This window comes from Daldinia decipiens, assembly GCF_022478715.1.
Source record: "Daldinia decipiens strain CBS 113046 unplaced genomic scaffold F4813scaffold_20, whole genome shotgun sequence".
NCBI lineage: Eukaryota > Fungi > Ascomycota > Sordariomycetes > Xylariales > Hypoxylaceae > Daldinia > Daldinia decipiens.
In genome coordinates, this window is record NW_026054563.1 from 80,768 (window position 1) to 102,591 (window position 21,824).

At 49.9% G+C, this 21,824-nt stretch overlaps 8 protein-coding genes across 8 annotated transcripts; 3 read left to right on the forward strand and 5 right to left on the reverse strand.

The window, feature by feature from the left end:
* The first annotated feature begins 1,028 nt into the window (after window positions 1-1,028).
* On the forward strand, window positions 1,029-3,494 carry F4813DRAFT_112765 (uncharacterized protein). The gene is made up of 3 exons (XM_049238522.1): window positions 1,029-1,560; window positions 1,622-2,969; window positions 3,293-3,494. The coding sequence occupies exons 1-2, from the start codon at window positions 1,280-1,282 to the stop codon at window positions 2,829-2,831; spliced, it is 1,491 nt and encodes a 496-aa protein (XP_049098801.1). The 5' UTR covers window positions 1,029-1,279; the 3' UTR covers window positions 2,832-2,969; window positions 3,293-3,494.
* F4813DRAFT_362024 (uncharacterized protein) lies at window positions 3,362-5,217 on the reverse strand. Its single transcript, XM_049243586.1, has one exon. It carries the CDS (start codon window positions 5,013-5,015, stop codon window positions 3,834-3,836), a length of 1,182 nt encoding a protein of 393 aa, XP_049098802.1. The 5' UTR covers window positions 5,016-5,217; the 3' UTR covers window positions 3,362-3,833.
* A 191-nt stretch (window positions 5,218-5,408) lies between these two features.
* F4813DRAFT_112826 (Golgi CORVET complex core vacuolar protein 8-domain-containing protein) lies at window positions 5,409-10,910 on the forward strand. The gene is made up of 3 exons (XM_049238523.1): window positions 5,409-6,129; window positions 6,203-6,638; window positions 6,689-10,910. The coding sequence occupies exons 1-3, from the start codon at window positions 5,788-5,790 to the stop codon at window positions 10,801-10,803; spliced, it is 4,893 nt and encodes a 1,630-aa protein (XP_049098803.1). The 5' UTR covers window positions 5,409-5,787; the 3' UTR covers window positions 10,804-10,910.
* F4813DRAFT_112827 (uncharacterized protein) lies at window positions 10,911-11,550 on the forward strand. The gene has a single exon (XM_049238524.1). It carries the CDS (start codon window positions 11,017-11,019, stop codon window positions 11,344-11,346), a length of 330 nt encoding a protein of 109 aa, XP_049098804.1. The 5' UTR covers window positions 10,911-11,016; the 3' UTR covers window positions 11,347-11,550.
* Window positions 11,550-14,160, reverse strand: F4813DRAFT_112838 (uncharacterized protein). The gene is made up of 4 exons (XM_049238525.1): window positions 13,595-14,160; window positions 13,241-13,511; window positions 13,008-13,162; window positions 11,550-12,906 (listed from the first exon to the last, which is right to left on the reverse strand). The coding sequence occupies exons 1-4, from the start codon at window positions 13,801-13,803 to the stop codon at window positions 11,754-11,756; spliced, it is 1,788 nt and encodes a 595-aa protein (XP_049098805.1). The 5' UTR covers window positions 13,804-14,160; the 3' UTR covers window positions 11,550-11,753.
* A 173-nt stretch (window positions 14,161-14,333) lies between these two features.
* Window positions 14,334-14,628, reverse strand: F4813DRAFT_390181 (uncharacterized protein; the record flags this gene model as incomplete). Its single annotated transcript, XM_049246970.1, has 2 exons — window positions 14,334-14,392; window positions 14,505-14,628. 2 exons carry the CDS (start codon window positions 14,626-14,628, stop codon window positions 14,334-14,336), a joined length of 183 nt encoding a protein of 60 aa, XP_049098806.1.
* A 1,157-nt stretch (window positions 14,629-15,785) lies between these two features.
* Window positions 15,786-18,083, reverse strand: F4813DRAFT_112863 (LETM1-domain-containing protein). The gene has a single exon (XM_049238526.1). The coding sequence runs from the start codon at window positions 17,799-17,801 to the stop codon at window positions 16,143-16,145; it is 1,659 nt and encodes a 552-aa protein (XP_049098807.1). The 5' UTR covers window positions 17,802-18,083; the 3' UTR covers window positions 15,786-16,142.
* Window positions 18,084-18,449: 366 nt separating this feature from the next.
* F4813DRAFT_362032 (uncharacterized protein) lies at window positions 18,450-21,780 on the reverse strand. The gene has a single exon (XM_049243587.1). The coding sequence runs from the start codon at window positions 21,429-21,431 to the stop codon at window positions 18,726-18,728; it is 2,706 nt and encodes a 901-aa protein (XP_049098808.1). The 5' UTR covers window positions 21,432-21,780; the 3' UTR covers window positions 18,450-18,725.
* Window positions 21,781-21,824: the final 44 nt, after the last annotated feature.

Genomic DNA, 21,824 nt, shown 5'->3' on the forward strand with positions numbered 1-21,824 from the left:
GGAGATTGAAAACCGCCACTATCACCGAAACCGTGGGGATTGAAGAGGTTTGAATGACCTGTTTTTAATTTCGAGGTTCTGAAACCACAATGGGGTCTAGCCTTTTTCTTATCAGATAAACGATCTTGTTTTGTAAACGATACTAATCGTTTTGCGTTTTGATGCCGCTCGGTTTAAAACTCAATCTTAGTAGATTGTACTAACCCAGGTAGTAAATTTTACCAAGAAACAATCTCACTATTAACCCTGGGTTTCTGCAAGTCACATTGTGGATCATTTGTCCTATGCTCCCACCATGATTACTGTGAATGGCTCATGATGTAATATATAAGAAACTTGGGTACTTTGCATAAAATAAATCATTGTTTGCTTAGGTGTCATCGTCAGATCTGCAGCGTTGACTGACTTAGGTACTTAGCATATGTAGATTTGACAAATATTTGAATGACAATTGTAGACAACGATTCTCATTCAAGGTCTAAAATCAGGAGCCGAAACGGGTCAACTTAGAGCTGCGTCTCTATTTCCTTGTCTGGATTAGACATGAACGCTCCTGCTCCTAGACTGCTAGAGTACTGGGACCAACCTTTTGATTGGGTAATTGCGGTTCCACCACCACCTATCAATGAAGCCAAAGCGTTCAAAACCGCCCCAAGCAGGCCCAGCCCGTCCAGCCCCGACAAGGACCGTCTGCAGCGCCTGCCACTTCCCACTTCCGTCTCAATAGAAGTTGGCTGCTTGCGCAGCTGCGAGTTTATTACATATCACAGGACCTGACGAACTAAAACAGTCAGACTTGTCTACCCCCAAATCCTTCCTTCTTATGCGCTTCTCCGTCCGCCAAGTTCCCTTGTCCTCTTTTATGGTCGCACCTCTTTCTCCACCCTTTTCCCTTGGCTGAAGGCCTAAACTAATAACGTACCTACACTACAACTTTGACCACCATTCCACTATTCTAACCCTTTGCCAACTTCCAACTTCACCCGTACCTTGGCACTCTCGCCCGCGGATATTGCGACGATCTGCATCATTTGCTATTTTGCTTTTTTCCTTTTTTCCTTCTCGAAGGCATAATCCCAACAGCAAAAAACTAGAGAACGTAGATCGTGTTTCAAATCAATTCCCCACCCAACGATTTGACAGTAAATGGCATCTTTGCTTAGGATACGACCGTGTTGATACGATTCTTCGTCGAGGCCTTTCGCCGATGACCCCCTCGATTGACGATTAATCGGCTGTTCCGATATCTGTTTCAATTGTAGTCATCTCATTTGCGAAGATGGCTGATTTCAATCAGGTCTTGGCGGGTGGCGCTCATTTTGTCGCAAGAGCGATTGAACATCAAGTTCGACAGGCCGTTTCGTCGGCGGACCCGACGTCCTCGGTCTTTAGTTCTGTATCTGGCACTCCTACGCCATCAGCAGCTTCGCCGCCTGCGACTCCGGAGCCTTCTACGGGTAACACCAACAATGGCGATCAGAATAATGGTGGCCAGTCGACTAATTCCCCTCTACTATTCTTTGTGGCCTTGGGGTTTGGTGTTGTTTTTACCAACCTTTGGTAAGCCATATCTAGCGGCATAGCCGTCGGCTGCTGCCTCACAATCTAACATTTGTAATAGGATCATCGTTGGCGTCAAGTACTGCTTTCGCTACAATGCACGCAACCGACAGCTGCGAGGATTAGATGAAAATGGAGAACCTATCAACCTCGAGAACATGCCCGCTAGACCACATCGTCGACGTCGAGAAAAGAAGTTGATGACGATGGATGAAGTCAATGATAAATTTCCTATGATGAAATATAAGGCTTGGGTCTCAGTACGTGCAAGCGAAGGACTGCCCACTGCTGGTGGTGTCTCTGCCCCGCCCAGCCGCGCCAACAGCGTAAGGAGTGTTGAAGGTATCGTGCCGGAAATAACGTCCAAAGAACAAGAATCAAGCGAGGATCACACTAATCCTAGCTCTGTCCCAAAATCTACGGATCGAGAAAGGTCTCACGCCAGCCATGAGAGTCAGGACACCACAGCCGACAGTAACCCAGCTGGCGACAACACACTTACCCACGCGCAAACTGCGGAAAGTATAATAATGAAGGACCATGATCATCGTGCGAGTATCGATGAAGATGATGACGACGAACAGATAGACGCTGCTCTGCCTCCTGAACTGGTAGGTACCCAGGGCGATACGTGCGCGATCTGTATCGACACGCTCGAAGACAACGACGATATTCGTGGATTGACTTGCGGCCATGCTTTCCACGCTGTTTGCATCGACCCCTGGTTGACCAACCGGAGAGCGTCATGTCCCCTCTGTAAGGCAGATTACTATACACCTAAGCCACGCCCGCCTCCTGCAGATGGTGATCCGGCAAGCCCTACATCTCATAATGCCGACCCATCCCGAAGCAATGGCCGAATGAATATGCCAAGGTCTCCGCAGCGTACATTCACATCATGGAGCAACTTCCGGGGGGCTCCGCGTGGCATGATTGCGGGTCGCTTCGGAGGTGTCGGTTCGGATTCGGCAAATTATAACCGGCAACCACGGGTATGGGAGAGAAATCGCTCAGAACACACACGAGATCATCATCGTCGTCATAATCCTCAACCTGAGCCTCAGCCGGCTGCAGCGGAGAACGCCGGAGTTTTTTCAAGAGTTCGCGGTCGTTTCCCAACATTCCGACTGAATGAGCTGATGCGAAGGGACCGTAACGGGGAAGCCCCCGATGCAAGCGGGGTGACAGTTTCTGGTGCCAACGGCGGGGCGAACACCACACCATCACAATTGGAAGCAGGTATACGACCGTCCACGACTGCAGCTAACTGAGGAATTTTAATATCCATAGACATCGGCTTAATCCAAGGAATATATATAAATATTGCATTGTTTCATGGTCTTTTCAACCATATCCTGTATACGACATCGCGAAATGAATCCGCATACCCCCGTATCTGATTTCTATAAGTTTCCTTTTCCAGCAACGACAACACCTAGCCACCAGAAGATCAGCACATCGCCTAGCTTACCTCCCGACCCAGAGAGAGTCGCCCAGGCTATGTGGTAGGGGGCCGGAGGGCACGAAACTATTGAGGAGTTTGTGTTGCGGACGGAGGGGAAATCAGTGACGTTTATCATATCATTACTTTTAGGTTTTTGTTCAAGGTTGATCCCGGCCGGTACCCCGAACTCTCGAGGGCGAAGGATTAAAAAACATGGTCGGGCGTCGCAATGCATTTATTTGCGGGAGTAGGCGGTGTTCTGAGGTATTCTCCCAGTATAAACGTCAGGGTTTCCCCCTTTCCTTTTGAGGAGTTTTAGTTAGGGGCAGACATGTATCGTATTGTTGTAGGGAAGTAAGGGTTTGCCATTATCTTTTTTTAGTGTTCCCCAGAGTCAAAGGAGTAAAGGAGAGGAGAGTGTCGTTGAATTAGGAGGATTCCCTGCGTGAGCCTTGTATGTATCTATCTATCTCTGTTAGCTAGCAAACACGCAAGCTAGGAAGTGAGCAATGCTAGAAAGCAGATTGCAACGAATGGATTATATTCAAATCCGTATTTTGATTCTTGGCACATTAGGCCTTGAGTGTATTGTTGTATCATACTTTCTATAGTACAAGCTAGCTAAGATGCAATTCCATATATGAAAGACCTCGCTCTGCTCAGCCTTTTAGTTCGTGAATATGGGTATCTTCATAACTTTGCTTTAAATATATTCCTATTTTCCATTTCTATCCTCTCCGCTTCTTACTTCAGGTACTTCCCTTTTTTATAACCTATAACCTATACTATATACCCAATCATGTGCAGACAACCACCATAAACCCCTAGGTTAGAGGTATTTCCCCTTGGCAAACCTGCCGCCGAAATCCGCAGCGCGATTCAGCAGCTCCCGGCGCTGGGCGGTGCCGATGCGCCCGCCGAGCTTCATGTCCTTCTCGCGGTCGAAGGCGCGCTTGCTCGGATCGTCTTCCTCCTCGTCGGCCTGCAGCTTGCGCGCTTGGCGCGACGACTGGTGCTCCTCGTACAGGCTGCGGCCGCGCGTGGCCTCGGTGTAGCTGCGCACGCGGTCCTGGCGCTCCTGGGCTTCTTTCGAGGGCGGAGGGTCTGCGCCGGCGGCACGGCCGTTGCTGCTCGTGGTGCGCATCTGCGCGGCAGCAGCAGCGTCGTTGGTGCGCCCGAGGACGGCGTCCTCGAGGCGCTTGCGCTTCTGCTCGGGCGTCTCCGTCCATATGCTGCTGATCTCGCCGCCGGGCGCGGCGCTGGAGGACGACGACGCCGCCGCTCGTGGACCGCTGGCGAAGCGCCGGTTTTTGAGCTTGGTTGGGTCTGGCGCGCGGTAGCCGCTTGCGGTTGGGGGCGCGAGCATCCAGTCGTCGCGCTGGGGGCCGGCGGCTGCTTGGGCTGCGCGAGCGGCTTCTTCGGCGGCGCGGGCTTGGGTTTGGCGTTGGATGTGGGAGGTTGATGTTGGGAGGGCGGGACCGTAGTCGTCGTCGTTGTCGTCCGAGTCTGAGTCCGAGTTGGCGGATGTGGTTGGTCGCTCGGAGAGAGGGGCGGGTGGAGGCGCGGGGCCGTGGACGCGTTTTGAGGATGGGGATGGGGGGGCTGGAGGTGGTGCTGGCCCGGCCTCATCGTCGGAAGAATTGTTTTTGTCTTCTAATCGGATTTCATTTTGGTTTGGGGGCGGGAGAGTAGGTCCTATAGATGGCCGAGTATTCGTAGGTGGCGGTGGAGCAGATGGACCGATGTCATCGTCGTCGCTGTCGTCTAATTTGATCTCATCCGTGTTTGAAGGCGGTAAGGTAGGTCCTATAGATGCTTTCGCTGCTGGCTGAGGAGCAGGCGGGCCATAACCATCATCACCATCATCGCTATCGAGATCTATTTCGTCCTGGTTGGTTTGCGCTCCTTCTGTAGCTCGTAGCTTTGCGGCAGGAGAATCTGCCGATTCGTCTTCTGGAGTACGCTTGCGCTTAGAAAGGTGCGGTGGTAATTGAGGCCCTACGGACGACATTGCGAAAATAGGTATCCGAAAGAACTTAATGTTAGAATGTGGAGGTGCCAGGTAGTTAGTGAATTACGACTTGGGATCTTAGAAGTCTGTACCTATTAGTGATAAGATTGATAGAATAAGAACCTTATGTACTAAACAAAAATGAGGTACCTTTTGCAAGGCTAAATGTTGATGTCAAATGAGCTAAGATATCGATTACAGCGATTACACCTGTGATCCCCGTTCTCGTTGGCTCATGCAGTGCTTATCATTTAGCGGTTTTAAGTGGATCATTGTTTATGATTGGTGATGTTCTTCACCTAGGTAGCTTAGGTCGCAGCCCCCTGTTCCTACATTCACTATGCCTGCTAATAGTAAGGCTGAGCTAGGTACCTCGACGTTACCTAAAGTAAACGAATGGATTCGAGAGGAGCTGCAATACCAAGTAGCGTCTAATAAAACACCTGTACTACTTCACCTCTTCCTCTACCCTTACAAACAGCTTAAAGAGAACCCCGTCTGCCATACCGTCCTCCACCCCGCCATTTTGTACCGATAATCACCGTCTAATTTTCCGTGTCCGATAGAGCCGTAGAGCTAATACTTACCTAAAGCTTCGAGCTTCAAGCTTTGGACTTTGGGCTTACTACGCATAGTACGCATAGTACGCAGCAGCAAGGGTGATTTCGATAGCTACGAGATCGTGAAGCCAATTTATCTAAAAGCTACGGCGCAAAGCAATACAAAAAGTAGCGACCATATTTGAAGTCATGCGCCCGATGTGGACGTCTCGATGAGCTTGCCTTCCCCGGAGAAAGACGATGGGGTTGCCAGCATGGACGATGATCATCTAGATCTGTCTCCTGATGGAGAGGGGGTATCGAGCGACGATGAGACAATTAAGCCGGAACGTGGGATAGAACAAGAGCAATTAGAAGAGGATGTTGAAGGGGAACCAGGGAGCATCGTATCCGACCAGCCTACTGGAAATGGGGTTGTCGCAAATCGGTATCGTCAACTCCTACGAAATCATGATGATGTCTCGGAAGCAGGATCCAGCGAAGATCTACCTCGAAGAGCCGGGAGCCCCATTGATTCGTTGCTTTCCATACCCGACGATTCGCCTTCGGTTCAAGTAAGCTTTTATACTTGCTACGATTCTACTAAGAAGGGAGAGAGAGGATGGATGTGTTAGCTAACAGCTTCAGGGCTCCATGATATCTTCCCTTGGGAGTAGTAGAGTGCCCTCTCTCGCTTCTCGCCCTGGGCTTAACAGTCCTACGCCCTCTTTTAGACCCTTCGACCGACGATTCCAATCTCGTATAGCCTCCCCTTCGGCTCTATCTCCGCGGCCGTCGTCGCCTGCTTTTCTTGCGGGACATAGCAGACAGGCATCCATGAGCAGCCAATTCTTACTTGAATCCGGCGAAACCGAAACTCCCACGCCCCCATGGGAAGTAGTACGATGGACCAAGTTAAAGAAACTAAACGGCCAGGTATTCTCCGAGGCCGGGAAGCGTAACTTTGGTTCACCTACGTGTATAGCTATTTCTGCGTCCATCGTATTAGGCACCTCCAAAGGCATAATCCTAATGTTTGATTATAATCAGAATCTTAAGATGATTATAGGCCCAGGCACAAAAGGTCCGTACTGCTTTTAACCCATTTTGCAACCATTTGTTAACTGGTCGCAGCTGTTGAATCTGGGTCCATCACCGCCATCGCTATATCTGCAGATCACACCACGATAGGTAGTGGTCATGCTAGCGGCAGCATCTTCACATGGGACACTAGCCGGGTGTCTCGACCCTTCCTTCATATTCCGCCCCTTGACCCAGCCCAGTTTCAAAACCGGACGACGGACGGTCATATGCCTAATGTAGCAATAACCCATATAGGGTTCTTAGGCACTAGACACACTGCCCTAGTATCCGCCGACGACCGCGGAATGGCATTTTCACACCTTGCAACTCGGGGTACTGGCGCTCTTGGGCGAATGGTCAAGACGGTGAGGATACTGGGCCGCTACCCTGATGCTCCGCCTCCCACATCAGGGAAGCCCCTGAAGCCTAGTACCGTATTGGCCTTTTCTCCATTGCCGCTCGGGAATGTGGAACGGGCAACAGACACGATGGGCCTCACGGCGATGCTTACCCCTTACCTGCTTGTTATAGTCTCGACGACACCGATTGCGCAGACCCAGCATAAATCGGCCAGACCAAAAGACGTAGCACCCCATAGTGCTATGACCGGCTGTTTAGCGTGGTTTCCTGCCGTCAAGTTGAAGGTACCCGATCCTGTCACTGGTAGCACTATGTCCAAAGTTAAACTGGTCTACTGTTGGGCAAATGTGCTCACCGTTCTTGAAGTGGATGAGGTACCTACAGACGGCAAAGACAAGCCTCCCGCCCTCAAGTTCAAGGCGCGTAGTAGATGGACGTGCGAGGAGGCAATTGTGGCAGTCCAGTGGCTCAGTCGCTCCGTTTTGACCGTCCTAACAATCACGCAGAGACTTATTGTTCTTGAAGACCGCTCGATGAGGATGACGGAAGCTTTCGATCTCATCCATAAGTACATATATCATGCTGATCTCTTTTCCGCCCAGTTGCACAATTTAGTTGAGCAGCTCGACGAAAACGACACGTCAATGCATGGTGTTGTCGCAGATGCTTTCTACATGAGTTTCAAGGCATACAAGGGCCGCATCTTCCTGCTAGGCTTCAACGACGTATCCATCGGTGCGTTATCGAACTGGGCTGATCGATTAATAGCATTGATGGAGAACGGCGACTACATTGGTGCAATACAGCTAGCGACCACTTACTACACAGGGGATGCAAATAAGCTAACAGTCGGTCTTCCTGAAGATGCTGCTTTGAGGCATCGAATGGTACGTGATAAGATAATGGAGATCATGAGTGCATCTCTGAAATATGCATTTGGCCAACGGCAAAAGAATAAGGCCTTAGTAGATGATCAGCATCTACGACAACTTGCAGAAACTTGTTTTATCGCCTGCCAAAGCGTAGGGGACCTCGACTTCCTCTTTGATGGTATGTACGAATGGTACGAAGACGCCGACGTCGAAGGTGTCTTTTTGGAAGTATTAGAGCCATATATTCTCGAAAAGACAATATCAGTCGTGCCACCCACCGCCGTCAAGGCCATGGTTACTCACTATGTCAGCAAAGGCTGGGAAAGCCGCCTAGAAGAGATTATTTGTCATATGGAAACTACCACCCTCGACATCGATCAGATAACTTCGCTTTGCAAGCAGCATGGCCTTTATGATGCCCTTATATACGTCTGGAATCAGGCGTTATCCGATTACATCACGCCTCTTATCGACCTACTTACTTTGTTGATACCTCTAGTGCAGAACACCGAATATACCAACTCTGGAGATCTAATGGAAGATGAGATATTTGGAGTTAATGCACTCAAGATGTTCCCATATCTCTCGTACACTCTAACTGGAAGGATTTACCCTACGGGTGGTAGGATGGAGGACGGAGTAGCCTCTCAGGCCAAGGCGGAGCTTTACTGGTTTCTCTTTTCCGGGAAGAGCATAAGTTGGCCTAAAGGCAGCAAAGTATTTCTCACTCGTCCAAAGCAAGCGGAAGAACCATCTTTCCCGTATCTCAGAATGATACTACAGTATGATGCGCCGAGCTTTTTAAGTGCGCTGAACGAAGCCTTTGAAGACTCCTTTTTAAACGAGTCTCAGGAGAAACAACTCAACGGTGGCACTGGAAAAAACTTACCAGAAGAGCAGATATTCGGATTGACTGTCGATCGCCAGTATGTCGTGTCCATCCTATTAGAAATCATGAATCCAAGCGACTTTGCGCCAGAGGATACCATATATCTAGATATGTTTATCGCGCGAAACCTTCCTAAGTTCCCACAATATCTTCTCATACCAGGTTCTACCCTTGACAAAGTCTTGGCTGGGCTATGCAACTACCCTGGCATAGATCTCGCCGAAGATGCCCAGTTGAGTGCGGAATATCTGCTCTCTATATACCAGCCGCCAGACATATCAGCAATAATACCCCTATTCAAGAAGGCATGTTTCTACCGTATCCTAAAGCGGATATACAGAAATGACAAACAGTATGGGAAGCTATTACAAACTTATTTCGAGGACCCGGAAGACCAAATGGATATTTTCGAATGCGTCGCGGAGTGTCTACGCCCCCAAGCTAACCTCACTAAGAAACAGATTCAAGATGTGCACGATGTTATTAAAAATAATTCACGGGATTTAGTCGAGCTTGACCCAATCCAAGCTGCCCAGACCCTAGCTACGTACGCACCTAACTTGCATAGATTCGCCTTGGACTCGCTTGAGGAGGGATCAGAACTGCAGTTCGCGTACCTCCGAGCTCTACTTGAACCCGACCCCGAAACCTCAAGACAGCCAGCTACGACCCTAGACCGGGATTTCATTGAACAATATGTGCAACTCATGTGTCTATATGATCCTTCCCATGTCTCAGATTACGTCGGCATCGTACAGGCTACAAATTTAAGGCTAGACAAATTACTACCAGCTATGGAAGACACAGGAGTAATCGACGCAGTAGTTATTCTTATGGCCCGAGAGGGGCAAGTTCAAGACGCCATGAACCGCTTAACTAAACATTTGGAAACTTTGGAGTCGGCTCTTCAGGGGTTAGTGGCAAATGCAGATGAGCATTCCGAGGATATAGACGTCAAAGAAGCTGCCGAAGATCTGCTCAGAGGACTGCAGAAATATACGCATGTTGGTATCTGGTTATGTCAGGGACAGATGAAAACCACTAAGAAACTCAACGCTGTCGGCCGACGAAACTCACCATCGCCTAGCGAACTTTCCCCCGACGAAGCGTTGTGGCTTGGGTTAATAGAAACCACAGTCCAGATCACGCGGCGTTTATCATCGGTTGTTGCGCCATCTAAACCGATTAGAGTCTCTAGCACTGCTTCTCCATCACCGGTCCTTGATAGTGACAAGCTAGTAGGACTCCTGCGCTCACTTGTACAGCACACATTCACAGCGCTTATGACAGCAACATCCACTCAGAATGGTGTCCTTCCTACCAACCGCCTAGCAAGCTCGGGAGGCAGTCTCACGTTCCTTCGGATCCTCCGAGCCTTCTTGACCCGTGCAGCCGCCACTTCCCCTAACCTTGCCGACCTGCGAGCTGTTCTAACTTCGATATTCTCAGCCTATGCATATGAGGAATCCATACTGCAACTTTCAAATAGGCTCCTCGAGCAGCAATTGTTTGTTAATGTTAAAGAGGCAGTAGAGCTACGCCAACGGGGATGGCGACCTAGAGGGTCCACGTGCGAGGCTTGCGGGAAGAGAGTTTGGGGCCCTGGGGTTTCCGGGAATGTCTTCGAGGCATGGGAGGAGAAGCAGGCTATCGAAAACAAGAAGCGGGAGGAAAAGAAAGCCGCCTTGGTTAGTCGGTCTATCGCGCGCGGAAAGGGTAAGGCCGATTTCCCGCAAGAGATGGAGTCCTATAACGGAAAGGGTAAAGGTAAAAGTACGGAGCGAAGCGATGGTCCCAGCTCAGCAGATGAGCATGCAGCGAATGGTGAACAGGACATCCATGGTTCTGCTGTCGAGTCGAATGGAGACGCTTATGAACGGCGAAAGGACCAGCCCTTAGGTCCACTCGTCGTCTTGGCTTGCAGACATATATACCACAAGGCTTGCCTAGACACGCTACAGGCGAAGAGGGCAGCGAACGGAGACCATAGAGAGGTGGATGGGTTCGGTCGCGAGACAGATTACAGATGTCCTATTGACGGCTAGGATGGGAAAGGATAAGATGGGCACGGTCTGGCCGTTGTATTCACGATGTACACTACGATAGTTACAAAGCCGTCGACACTTGATCGAGCGCTATAAATATAATGTTGGAGATGTTTTAAAGACGTCTATGGACTTTCGTATACGTCTATCTACATTGTCTACCTAACATTACAATCCTACGGGCACATTAACGGAGCAAAACATGATACAAGAATGCCAAAAATGCCAAAATGCAAAACGTACAACACCGGGGATTCGCTGGTCGTCACCGACCCAACTACTGGTCCGGCGGTATCCGGTTTATCGCGGGGAGAGCGGACGGGATCCCGAGTTCTCCAGATCCTATGGTCGTACGTGATGGTTTGTGGTGTTTTTGAGGGTTATATTCCTTTGCCAAAGATGAGGGAAGGCCAAGTCACCAAGATCGAGACCCACCAATTCTCCCGCCCCCTGAGCAACTCACATCGGCACTGTTCAAATTCACAAAACACTGCAATGATAAATCAATGTTTGTCCTCGAAGAATCTATGTCCTTTTGAATAAAATTACAAATGCGCAAAGGTATATATATATACAAGAAGATAACGCTGTGCGTTTCGCGACGGCCTCAAAGCAAGCTGCTGGGTTTGTTCGCCTGTGGTATCTCGCTCTATCTAACTATGCCGTCTATCCCTCGTGGGAAAAAGAGAGAAACAAAATACCCTCCCTTCCCTTCCCTTCCATCCATCATCATATCTTATACATACATACACTACGACACCTAAGTAGGTAGGTCGTGACAACTTTTTACAGAGAAATATTAATCCCCTTTTTTCTTTTTACCGTTTGCATCTGTCTAGGCTAGTCTAGTCTGTCAGGGCAATCCGCGTGTTTCAGCAGGATGTGTCATGGACTAACCCAGACTACCTAGTTTAGAGCCAGAGTAGACCAGAGACTAACTAACTAACTAACTAGTGAATAGCCCGACGCCGCCGCAGCGATGGTGATGCGCGCTTCGTGTGCGCGTCGGGGCACCGGGTCGTGGTTATGATCTCGGTCTTGGTCTTGTAGATGACAGACGGCTGAGCGGCGTTGTTCGCGTCCGCGGGAGGAGCCGGGGCCGGGTCAGAATCGTCCGAGGCTGCGGGTTCCGTTGCTGCGGGCTTGGCTGGCCCGGCGGGTGCAGGGGCTGGAGCAGGGGCCGGGGTTGGCTCTGGCTCCGGCTCCGGCTCGGGGGTCTTCTTGGCGCGAGGCGTGGCCTGGACGCTGGTCGCGGTGGGCACAACGACTAGAGGGTCGATGGACAGGGTGTTGACGACTGGTGCCGTTAGGCTGTTCAGCGGGATGGGGTTGCCACGCGGGAGAGGCATGGTGGCGTTGGCGTAGGGAGCGCCGGTTGCGGAGACAGGGCAGTGCGTTGTGGTTAGGGTGGCGGTGTCGTCGACGACGACGATCTGGGTCAGGCTGGCCGGGCAGTTCATGACTTGGGCGGCACACTCGGTGATAGTGTACCTGCCTGTCGTAGTGTGCTTCTCGGTGACGAGGGGTACAGGGCAGGCCAAGACGGAGGCTGGGTGAGTCATCTCGGGGGGTGCGAGAGAAGTCGAGCCAGTGCCAGTAACAAGCGGTTTTCTCGTGATGGTGGGCTTGGCCGGCGCCTTCGTCTTAGACACTTTACTAGTGCGGATACCCGTGCCAACGGGCTTCTTACCCGTTCCTAGCGCAGTAGTAGGCTCGGGGGTACCGGTAGCAGTCAAGAAGCAAGTGCTGGTAGACGCGGTGAAGACGGTGGTGCTGAGCGTGGGATTGAAGTCGACTACGGGGTTGTTGGCCACATCCGCGCCGATGTCCACGAACACGCCCGCGTTAATGTTAATGTCCGCGGACGCGGGAAGTATACACTCGCCTGCCTCGGTGATGCTGCCGTTGCGGTCGAATTGTTGCGAAAACTGTTCCGATAGTGTCACCTCAGGGATGTACAAGAACGCACCGACGAGAGCCTGCGCATCGAAGAGCTTGTTACCGGGTAGGTCTACACCAGCCTGTACACGCAGACGTAGCGCCACGGTGATCTCAGCGGGACCGTCAACGGTCAAGGGGAGAAGAGTCGTCTGAGCGCCGTCGCTGTGGTGATGGTTAGAAGTTTTATTCTTATGCGATTTGATTTGGCTTTCCAGTCTGGCCTGATAGCTCAGGGGTAAGGAAAGAAGGTAGGAAAAACTTACAAATGGGCAGTGTTGGGGATACTAGGGTCGAGAGGTATCTTATAAGACGATCCATCAGGGATAGTAACCTCGAACCCAGTCTCGGTTGAGATCTCGGCCGTCACACTAACGATGAGGTCCACGTTGAAAGTAACACCGACTTGGAATCCAGGGCCCTAGATTTGTTCTCTTGTCAGTCTACGGGGCCTCTTCACACTACAGGCTTTACTCCGCTTCCAGACTTCCAGACTTACAGAAATGCCGAGGGGCGTCTCGGACTTGAATAGCGGAATGGTGAACTGGCCATCACCGTCGACAGCCATCCTTATGCCGATAGTAGCACCCACTCCTTCGAAGCCAATCGTCAAGCTGGCGTCGTTAAGCGGGTTGAAATCTTTGATATCGTGGAGGAAGTCGCCGAGATCATCCGGGAATTCAGCAGACGCCCTGATGGTACCGAAAGTATTGCATTCGCTGCAGGATAGATCCAGCGAGATATCAACTCCTTTTGTGGCGGCCCAAGCACTACTGATCGTCAGTATATGTTTGCATATATAATTATCATATAAGTAAGACATATGAGAGAGGCAGTTAAAAGAGTTACATACCCCGAAAACAAAGTCACATCTGAAAAGTCGTGGTCGAAACCGAAGGTGGTATCGGCATCGCGCTTGATCATGGACCTTGTCCTTATCGGCCGCGGCGCAGGCTGAATATCACGTCGTTCCCTAGGCGTGAGCAAATCTGAAAAAGGTGAAGCGGTCACCGAGGCCAGCAGCGACCAGCAGGTCAAGGCGAGAGGTAGTAAGCTATGCATGGTTGCCTACGTCCTGCTACGAAAATAAATAAAAAGAATGTATATAGTTGGTTGCCGGCTGGAGCATCCACCGAACGATCGAATAGCAGATAGAGCGAAGAGAAAAAAAGAGAGACAATAAACGAGAAAGGGTTGGAGGAAAGAAGGCTTCACCACAAACTCATTATGTATAACGCAATGTTAAAGAAAGACGTAGGTAGTATACCTATATGAGAGGTAGAGGGTAGAGAGTAGAGGGTAGAGGTAGAAGAAGAAGAAGAAGAAGAAGTAGAAAAGGAAAATATCAGATTCCTTCTTCCCTAACCCATCGCACATATAACACCAACAACAGCAACAGAATAATAGAATAGGAACCTCACCCGATCCTCTCGTAGGGTCAGTTACTAGTTACTTACTTACTCCCCTGGGCCAGACCGTCGTTCTCCCCCGTACGTAGTCTCGCTAAAGCCGAAAGTGGCTTGTGGTATTTGGTCTCTTGCATCGTGCGTGGGTGCATCGACGGCCCACGGATCGGGCAGAAGGATTCGGGCTCACCCCGTCATGAAACCGAAACGAGCATCTGCCAAGACGAACGGCTCCGTTGAACCACCTTTACTTATATTAAAAGGTGCAATGTGCAATCTACATAGCACACGCGGATAGCTAAATGGAGATAGATGGGCTGGTTAGCTGATCTAAGCTGGCCTCGCGAGTAAACTCACCTGAGATGAATCTGACTTGCAGTGTCCACCGAGAGATTCCATCTTCATCTTCATCTTCATCTTCATCTTCATCTTCATCTTCATCTTCGTCTTCGTCTTCATCTCCATCCTCTCCGTATCGCATACTAGTTTCGTAGCCAAGCCTCCTGTTCCCCTGCACAATTATAAGATCGTCTACTAAAAGTCTTGAGCCTCACAGCAAACCGTAAACCCCCAACCCCCCTCCCCCCTCCCCCGTCCATATCTCCGAATCTTGCTTGGCCCCTTACGACATCGGTATAATACGATAGGCTACTTACTATACCCAACTCGCCTCCTGCATCTCGCCCTTCCTGTTTTAAAAGGCGATAGATAGGATGGAACAAGCTGCAAGGCTGCGACAATTATGCCATGCCTGTTTCCGCAAAAGGCAGTCGGGAAATATATATGTTGTATCTTAGGTAAATTTAAGTATTCAAGCTTATAAAGAATACAGGGAATACAGGGAATACAGGGAATAATATAGTCCCCACCCACGAGTTTTAAGGTTTTTGAAGTCTTCTCTTCTTTGGGAATGATAGATCGTCTGCTGCACCTTCTTAACGACTTACCTGATCGGGGCTGCGCCACTTCCCTCTTCAAGCCTTCAGCTGCTAGGGCCAGCCCGTGTTTCATGTCCGTCTATACATGGCACATCATCTATAATGCATACCTAGGTAAGTAGGTAGGTACCTACGTATAGAAGGTTATTTATTGTCCTACGTAGCATCCCCCCGTCCTTCTCCCTTCGTCGTAGCGTCATCAGGGCTCTCCTGTTACCATCCCCCTTCCCCCCCGGCACATACATTAGTACCTACTTACCTTTTACAGGCCATGCAAGATATAAATAAACCTCTAACTAAACTAAATAGATCGCACCATAAAGTATTTGGTATAGTACTTTAGTATACCTAGTACACATATGAGGCTCAGCTAATATCGTTGATCATAAGCTGCCATATGTAAATCAATTAGCCCGAGACACATGCTGATGCAACATGCCTACCTACCTACCTAGGTACTACGTATGTACATACCTATGGTAGGTAGTCAGCCAGACAGCCCAGTCCAGTCAGCTCAGTCCGCAAATAAAAAGCGTGCACATCATCAAACTGCATGGCGCCAACAACACCAATTCTAAAGTCGAGGATGCTCATGTGTACCCATCCTCTCACCCCCAAATTAATTAATCATCACCGAACGAATATACTATAAAAGCCTATCATCAGCTTCACCGAGAACAAATGAGAAAACTCCAAAACTCCATTTCCAAAATCGTTCAAAAAAAAAATCAAAGTATTCTATTTTCGCCGTCTCAATTCCATGATGACAAGATGTCTCTTCTATGATAGAACCTAAACCCCCCCCTCTCCCTTTCTCCCTAGTATCGTAGGTTGGGCACCTAGGTGCCTTAGGTATGTAAAGCCGCTACTCCTAGTCTCCCTTCTGAAGCTCCACCCCTTGGATTTGATCGCTTGTGATACACCGGCAAGCCTTGTCGCCATAATACACTTTGTAAGTTAAAACAAAAGAAAAGCGATGCCAAAGATTTGTTCCGTTCGTCCATGCACTGGTTATTCGATAATCGCCGCTGCGGCCTATATGATGCATCCCATCTCTCTATTTCTCCACCTTCTCGTCTATAACCTTCTGCTGCCCTTGCTGCGCGTCCTTGGCCTGAACCAGGTCGGCCTCGGCATCGACTGCTTCGCCCACCACCTCTTTGTTGAGGCCCTGCTCTGCCGCTGCTACCTGAGCGCGATCGTCTTTATCGTCAATGTCTTCTACGTCCTTGGGCGTAGCGAGACCCGTCTCCTGGTTCTCCTGGTTCTGCTCGTTCTCTTCCTCGATCAGGTCCTGTTGTTCCTTCAGAACCTCGAGTCGTTGCTTGTTGGTTGCCGCACCCTCGGCATTGTGTACCTCAAGTTCGATCTCGTGGTAGAGTTCCTCGGGGATAGATGATAGCACACCAGTTAGGGCCTCGATCTGGCCGTGGAAGCCAGCCTCTGTCTTCTCGCCGTACATGTAAGCATTGCTCAGCACGAGCAGCGTCGAAGGAACTCCGTGCTTTAACCGTAGGTCCAACCAAGATTGAAGCTCCTCTCGTAGTCGAGCGGGCGATACTGTATGCGTCTTGATGCCTCGGCTGGCACATGCAGTCTGCAGCTCTGCGACGTTAAGACTGTCAACGCCTTCGTAGCTGATCGCCTTGTCGTCCCTCTTGATTTGCCTCATTCTGTGACGAATTTGGTACCTGAGCATGATGTCCGTGCCGAACGTATTCAAATTTAAGTACCGGCACATAGATACGAGCTGCGGCCTTGACAAATTGTCAAGAGTCAGGTCGTCCCTAAAGGCCTTGCAAACCTTAATGACGTCGTCTGTGCTCGGCTTCTCCCCGGTGGCCCGTAATTTTCGGAAGAACGTGGCGAACTCCTCCTTCTGCGTCGTCGAAGGCGACAGAGGAAGCCCTGTCTCCTTCATGGTCTCCCGGAGGAAAACGCTGACCTCCTTACGAGTCGCACGTAACGTCGCCGCCTTTTTGTCCTTGGACTGCTGGGCTTCGTATGTACTAGGCAGCATATTGGGGAACAATTTTAGGGCGATAGGTAGGAGCGCTTCGGCAAAGGGAACGATGACGAAGACTGAAAATGGAACTAAGCGTCCAAGATCCTGAACTGTGCGTTGCAGTTGTCGGTTCTCTCGTCGGGTCAATTCGTAACCGGCAGCCATCTTCAATGCTAGTTTGCTGCTGATCCTGACTTCCGTCGCCAGAAGCTTTGTGCCGTCCCAGTAGTGTTGGATTTCATGCTTGATCTTCTGTCCGAGAGTCAACTTCTTCCCCTGCTTCCCCTCCTGCTTCTCAACTTCTGCTTCCTTCTTCGCGGCCAACCCGGTCAAGGACTTGGGATCAGCAGAGAGCTCGCCGGTGGAAGATTGTGTTGCCTTTGCAGCGGCTGTGTCCTCAGTTGCTTTTGCTTTAGCCTCAGACGCCTTCTTGCTCGAGGCAGGCGTGTCTGTCTTCGGGAGAGGCTTCTTGGCCTGCTCTGCGTTGAAACCAGGGGGTGGTACATCGGAGAGCCCAACCGAATGCCGCTCGGTCGATATGCTTCGAATAGGAATCAGAAGGGCTCGCACAGCGAAATCTGAAGGAAATTGCCAGCTCTGTCGCCCAAGGTAGGCTGATGGAAGGGCAAGGCCCGGTCGAGCAGCAGTCCTCCCTGCAAAGGGGTTTATTAAAACCGCCTTGCGGGCAGCGGTTCTAGAGGATGCGCTCATATCGATAAGGGGGGGCGAAGATATCGGTGGACTAATTGAGCATACAGGGGTAAGAAGGTAACTTTAAGAATGGCAGTGGGTGTGTAAGTGTGAGGGTGTAGAGACGCGAGCGTGTGTGTATGTATGTGGATGTATGTGGATGTATGTGTGTGCGGTTGTTGTAAGAAAGTTGTTGCAAGAAAGTTGTGTACAAGAGTAAACGTTGAGAAAGATAGGAATGAAGAAGTAACTTTTTCTCGTTCCTAATGCAATCGGGTTATTAAGGTAAGGTTATTACATTGCATGACCCGACCCCCGAACGACTTAAGTCCGGTCGACTTATGTAGTACATCGTTGGTAAAAGCCTAAATCACGTGGTGATACTGATTCGATAATGACCGATAATAACAATCTACGCTTGTCCGCCCTGTCTAGGCCCTTCTCTACTCCACAACTTGTTCCACATCAAGTCAGGTAAGTCGGATATTTCCGGCTCGGACCATCTTTAGGTATGTACCACCTATGAAGGCCATAGTGCCTAACTCAATTACGTCAGGAAATCGTCCAGCTGGAGCCATCTGGTCTCCTATCCTCTATACGTACCACGTATTTTACTCCACCACCCAGACTGCCAGAGCAAGTATTGATGTCACTAATAATAGTCGTAAAAGAAATTCAAGCACAAGCATGTCAGGATCATACTAACTAAGAAATAGGTATAATATGTAATCCGTAGTAATGAAATCTATTACGCCAGCCCGGGTATCTGGTACCTAGATATACAAGTAATTTAATAACTACATAAACGAATAATGACTTGCTAACTCCAAATGCTATATGCTCTCTCCTTTTTTCCCACCAGACCCGTAGTGTAATTAAAGGATATCGATATCTTCAAACCAGTACAAGTATCATGTTTCGAATTAGAATATAATCAATGAATAATCATTCCTGATGTTGAGGTTCTTGCCGTGGTCTCGTAATGTTCGGGCCCGTACCGATTCCCGTCAGCGTTCGCATCGCCCAGTGCAGCCAGCTTTCTGTTTCGAGTTGTTTCTTCAGCTCGTCTGCCCTCCGTTCTACGTCGTCCACTTGTATCTCGAACTGCGCAACGCCCTCCTCGACATCTTGGACGCGGGAAACAAGAGCGTTAATCTCGTACTCTAGCTTGGCCGCCTGTACTCCAACGTCTCCAAGTGCTTCCGTGATACGCGCCCTTTGAGCTGCGATTGTCTCCTGCGAATCCTCTTTGGTCCGTCTGTATGCATCAGTGAGCTGATCGTAGAGCGCCTGCAATTCCTCTTGTTGGCGTGCGTAGTAATCATCCAACTCCACGACTGATTTAACCTTGGAATCGGCCCACGGCTCAATGCTCTGCTTAACGTCGAAAACATTCACGTACAGACTCCTGGCAAGCTCCGTCAGATACGCATGCTTCTCCGGCACTTCTATACTATCCGAATTCGCGTTCTGATCGAGGCTGATTACCTCTTCCCACCGGAGGACGGCTTCTTCAGCGTCTCCGAAGGAAAGTCTCCGCGCCCATCTAGCCTCGTTCAAGGAGTATCGTTCCGGAAGCCGTGAACCCCCGATACTGTGACGCCTATATAGACTAGGTAGGATGGTACTAAACTGCTGCTCCGTCTCGACGAACGGTCCTTGAAGATCACTTTCGGCAACAACCGAGTTTGCCACTGAGGATTCGACCCCCGCTGCTACTTCATTTCGCACCTCTATGGCTTGTGAACCACGTTTGAAGTCCTCGTTCATCGATCTTTGCACGTGGCCATTTGCTTTAGGCGTTAGCCGTACTTCTTTAACAGGCGATTCCTCTGTCCCCAGTAGGGCTACCGAGGCCGGGGCGGATTCAATTTCCCTGTCTCTCCTCATGGCGCTCAGGTACTCTTCCGGCTTAGTCTTCCAAGTAAATGCTCTACCAATCTGTCCTGGGCCCGAACCAGAACTTGGACTTATCGTAATCCCCGTCGAAGAATCGGAGAGCATAGACGATCGCGGCCCGGTAATCGTGGTTTCCGAAAATTCGTCTTTCGACAGCCGACTATTGTGACCACGTAGACCACCTCCACTATAAACAGCATCCTTTATACGTCCAAGACCTGAACGAGCATCTCGAGCGACGCTCTTGAATCCACGCCGGATAGCATCCTTGTCCCCGGGGCTATCCGCTATGCTAACCGCGGACCCGGGAGCTGGAGTCGAATAAATAGGAGTGTCTTCTCTCCGGCGAGTTTCCGTCTCTTCTTCCAAAGGTGTCGAATGCGTCCTTCTTGCTTGACTAGAAGACTCCTCCTTTCCGAATAGGATATTACTCATATCGGGAATAGGCTTTTCGTGATTGTCAGCCGTAGAACGCTTAGGCTTGCCGAACCATAGCCACTTCGCTCGCTCTCCAGAGGCTAAGTGGATGAACCTATCAAGATCTAGAGTCTCAATATCTCCGATCCCACCTTTGTCGCGCCCACTGACCATCCCAAGGACAATCTCGCCTCGCTTTCCACCTATTTCGGTCATTGTTGATTTAACTGCTTTTTGTACGCCCCAACCTTCGCCTGCGGCTGCTTTTGCAGTTACGGTATGAAGCTTGTGCATAGTTTGCCGATCCAATCGGCGTGTTCTCTCCAGCTTCTGGTATTTTTGGAAGTGAGAAATGCCTTTCTCGGTGGCGTCGATGTCGAATACATCTTTTGGGACAGGTGCTCCAAAGTAGCTCAACCTATTTCGCGCGCCCATTAATAAACCAAGCAACGCAGCAACAGTCGTCGGGCCTAAAATCCCATCCGCCGGTTCTATGTTGTAGTATTCAGCTCCAAACTCCGTCCACCAATCCCCAATGGCAGTCTCGGTTACATCGCAGAGCAGTCCATCAATATAAACCTGTTCCAATTTTCCAAACAATAAGAGAGCCACTTGGCAAATCTTAACCAATTCAATGACGACGTCTGAAAACGGCATCTTCTCGGTTGTCTTATATAGCTGGTAGAACTTGGCTTTGGCGGCTCCAGTGGGCTCGGACAGGGTCATACCAGATCGACCAGAACATCCGAGCCTCTTGAGATCTTCAATGACGATAAACTCCCTTCGATGTTTTTTTATGTCGCCATCGGGAACTAGTATAACGGTTAAAGCAGAAGGAAAGCTACTCAGGTTTGTTACCATCAACTCGCCATAATCCGTTTCTTTCGGTCGTGCATGGTACTGTTGGATAGCTTTGAAATAGAGACGCAATTTTGGCGACCAGGCTTTCTCGTCGGCCGGAACGCTTAATACGCCCACAACAACGACGTGTTTGTTGTCCCCAGTATATGTAACGATAACGACAGTGGGCGACTGGCGGGAACAAGCCCATTGTTCAACTAGGTATAATTCGTACCCTCGGATTTCTCGACTTTGCTCAGCAACAGTAACACACGGGTCCCCTTCAAGATACCTGAAAGCTACGGGGTCTGGAATGATGACACGGCGGCGCGAAGGATGCGTAGGTGTAATTTGTCTCGAGTCGGGGGAAACTGTCGTCGCCCGGTCCAGCTGACTCGAAGCCATATTCCTTTGCGCCGAAGTCCTCATAGCTGCCGATTCGTCATCGCGTTGTCCCCTATGCTCAGTCGAGGATACAAGCGGTCGCAACGACATGGTTGCACTCCTAGCCCTCTGTCTCGTACTGGTCTAGAGTTCATCATGCGCTGGAATTCGATAACGAATACATAGCGACCGGGTAAGTTAACAAAGATGACGCAGTAACACAATGGAATTTGGTAGGCAGTATTCCGTATTGAAAGCTGGCATGTGACGAAGGTGGTAACGTAGGTGGTGTCGGATGTTACTTTGAAATCCAAAAGGTGAATTAGTTGAGTTAACGGGTTACATACATAGGTAGGTAGGTACATAGCTACCCCTACCTAATCAAGAGTTACCGCTTCGTTGGTCCGTACTTTGTATATGTACCACGGTAAAGTAAAAAAGGGAGCTCCCCTGAAGGCTGTTGAAGGCTGTCTGGGCCGTCGGTATTGGAGCCAACTAACAAAC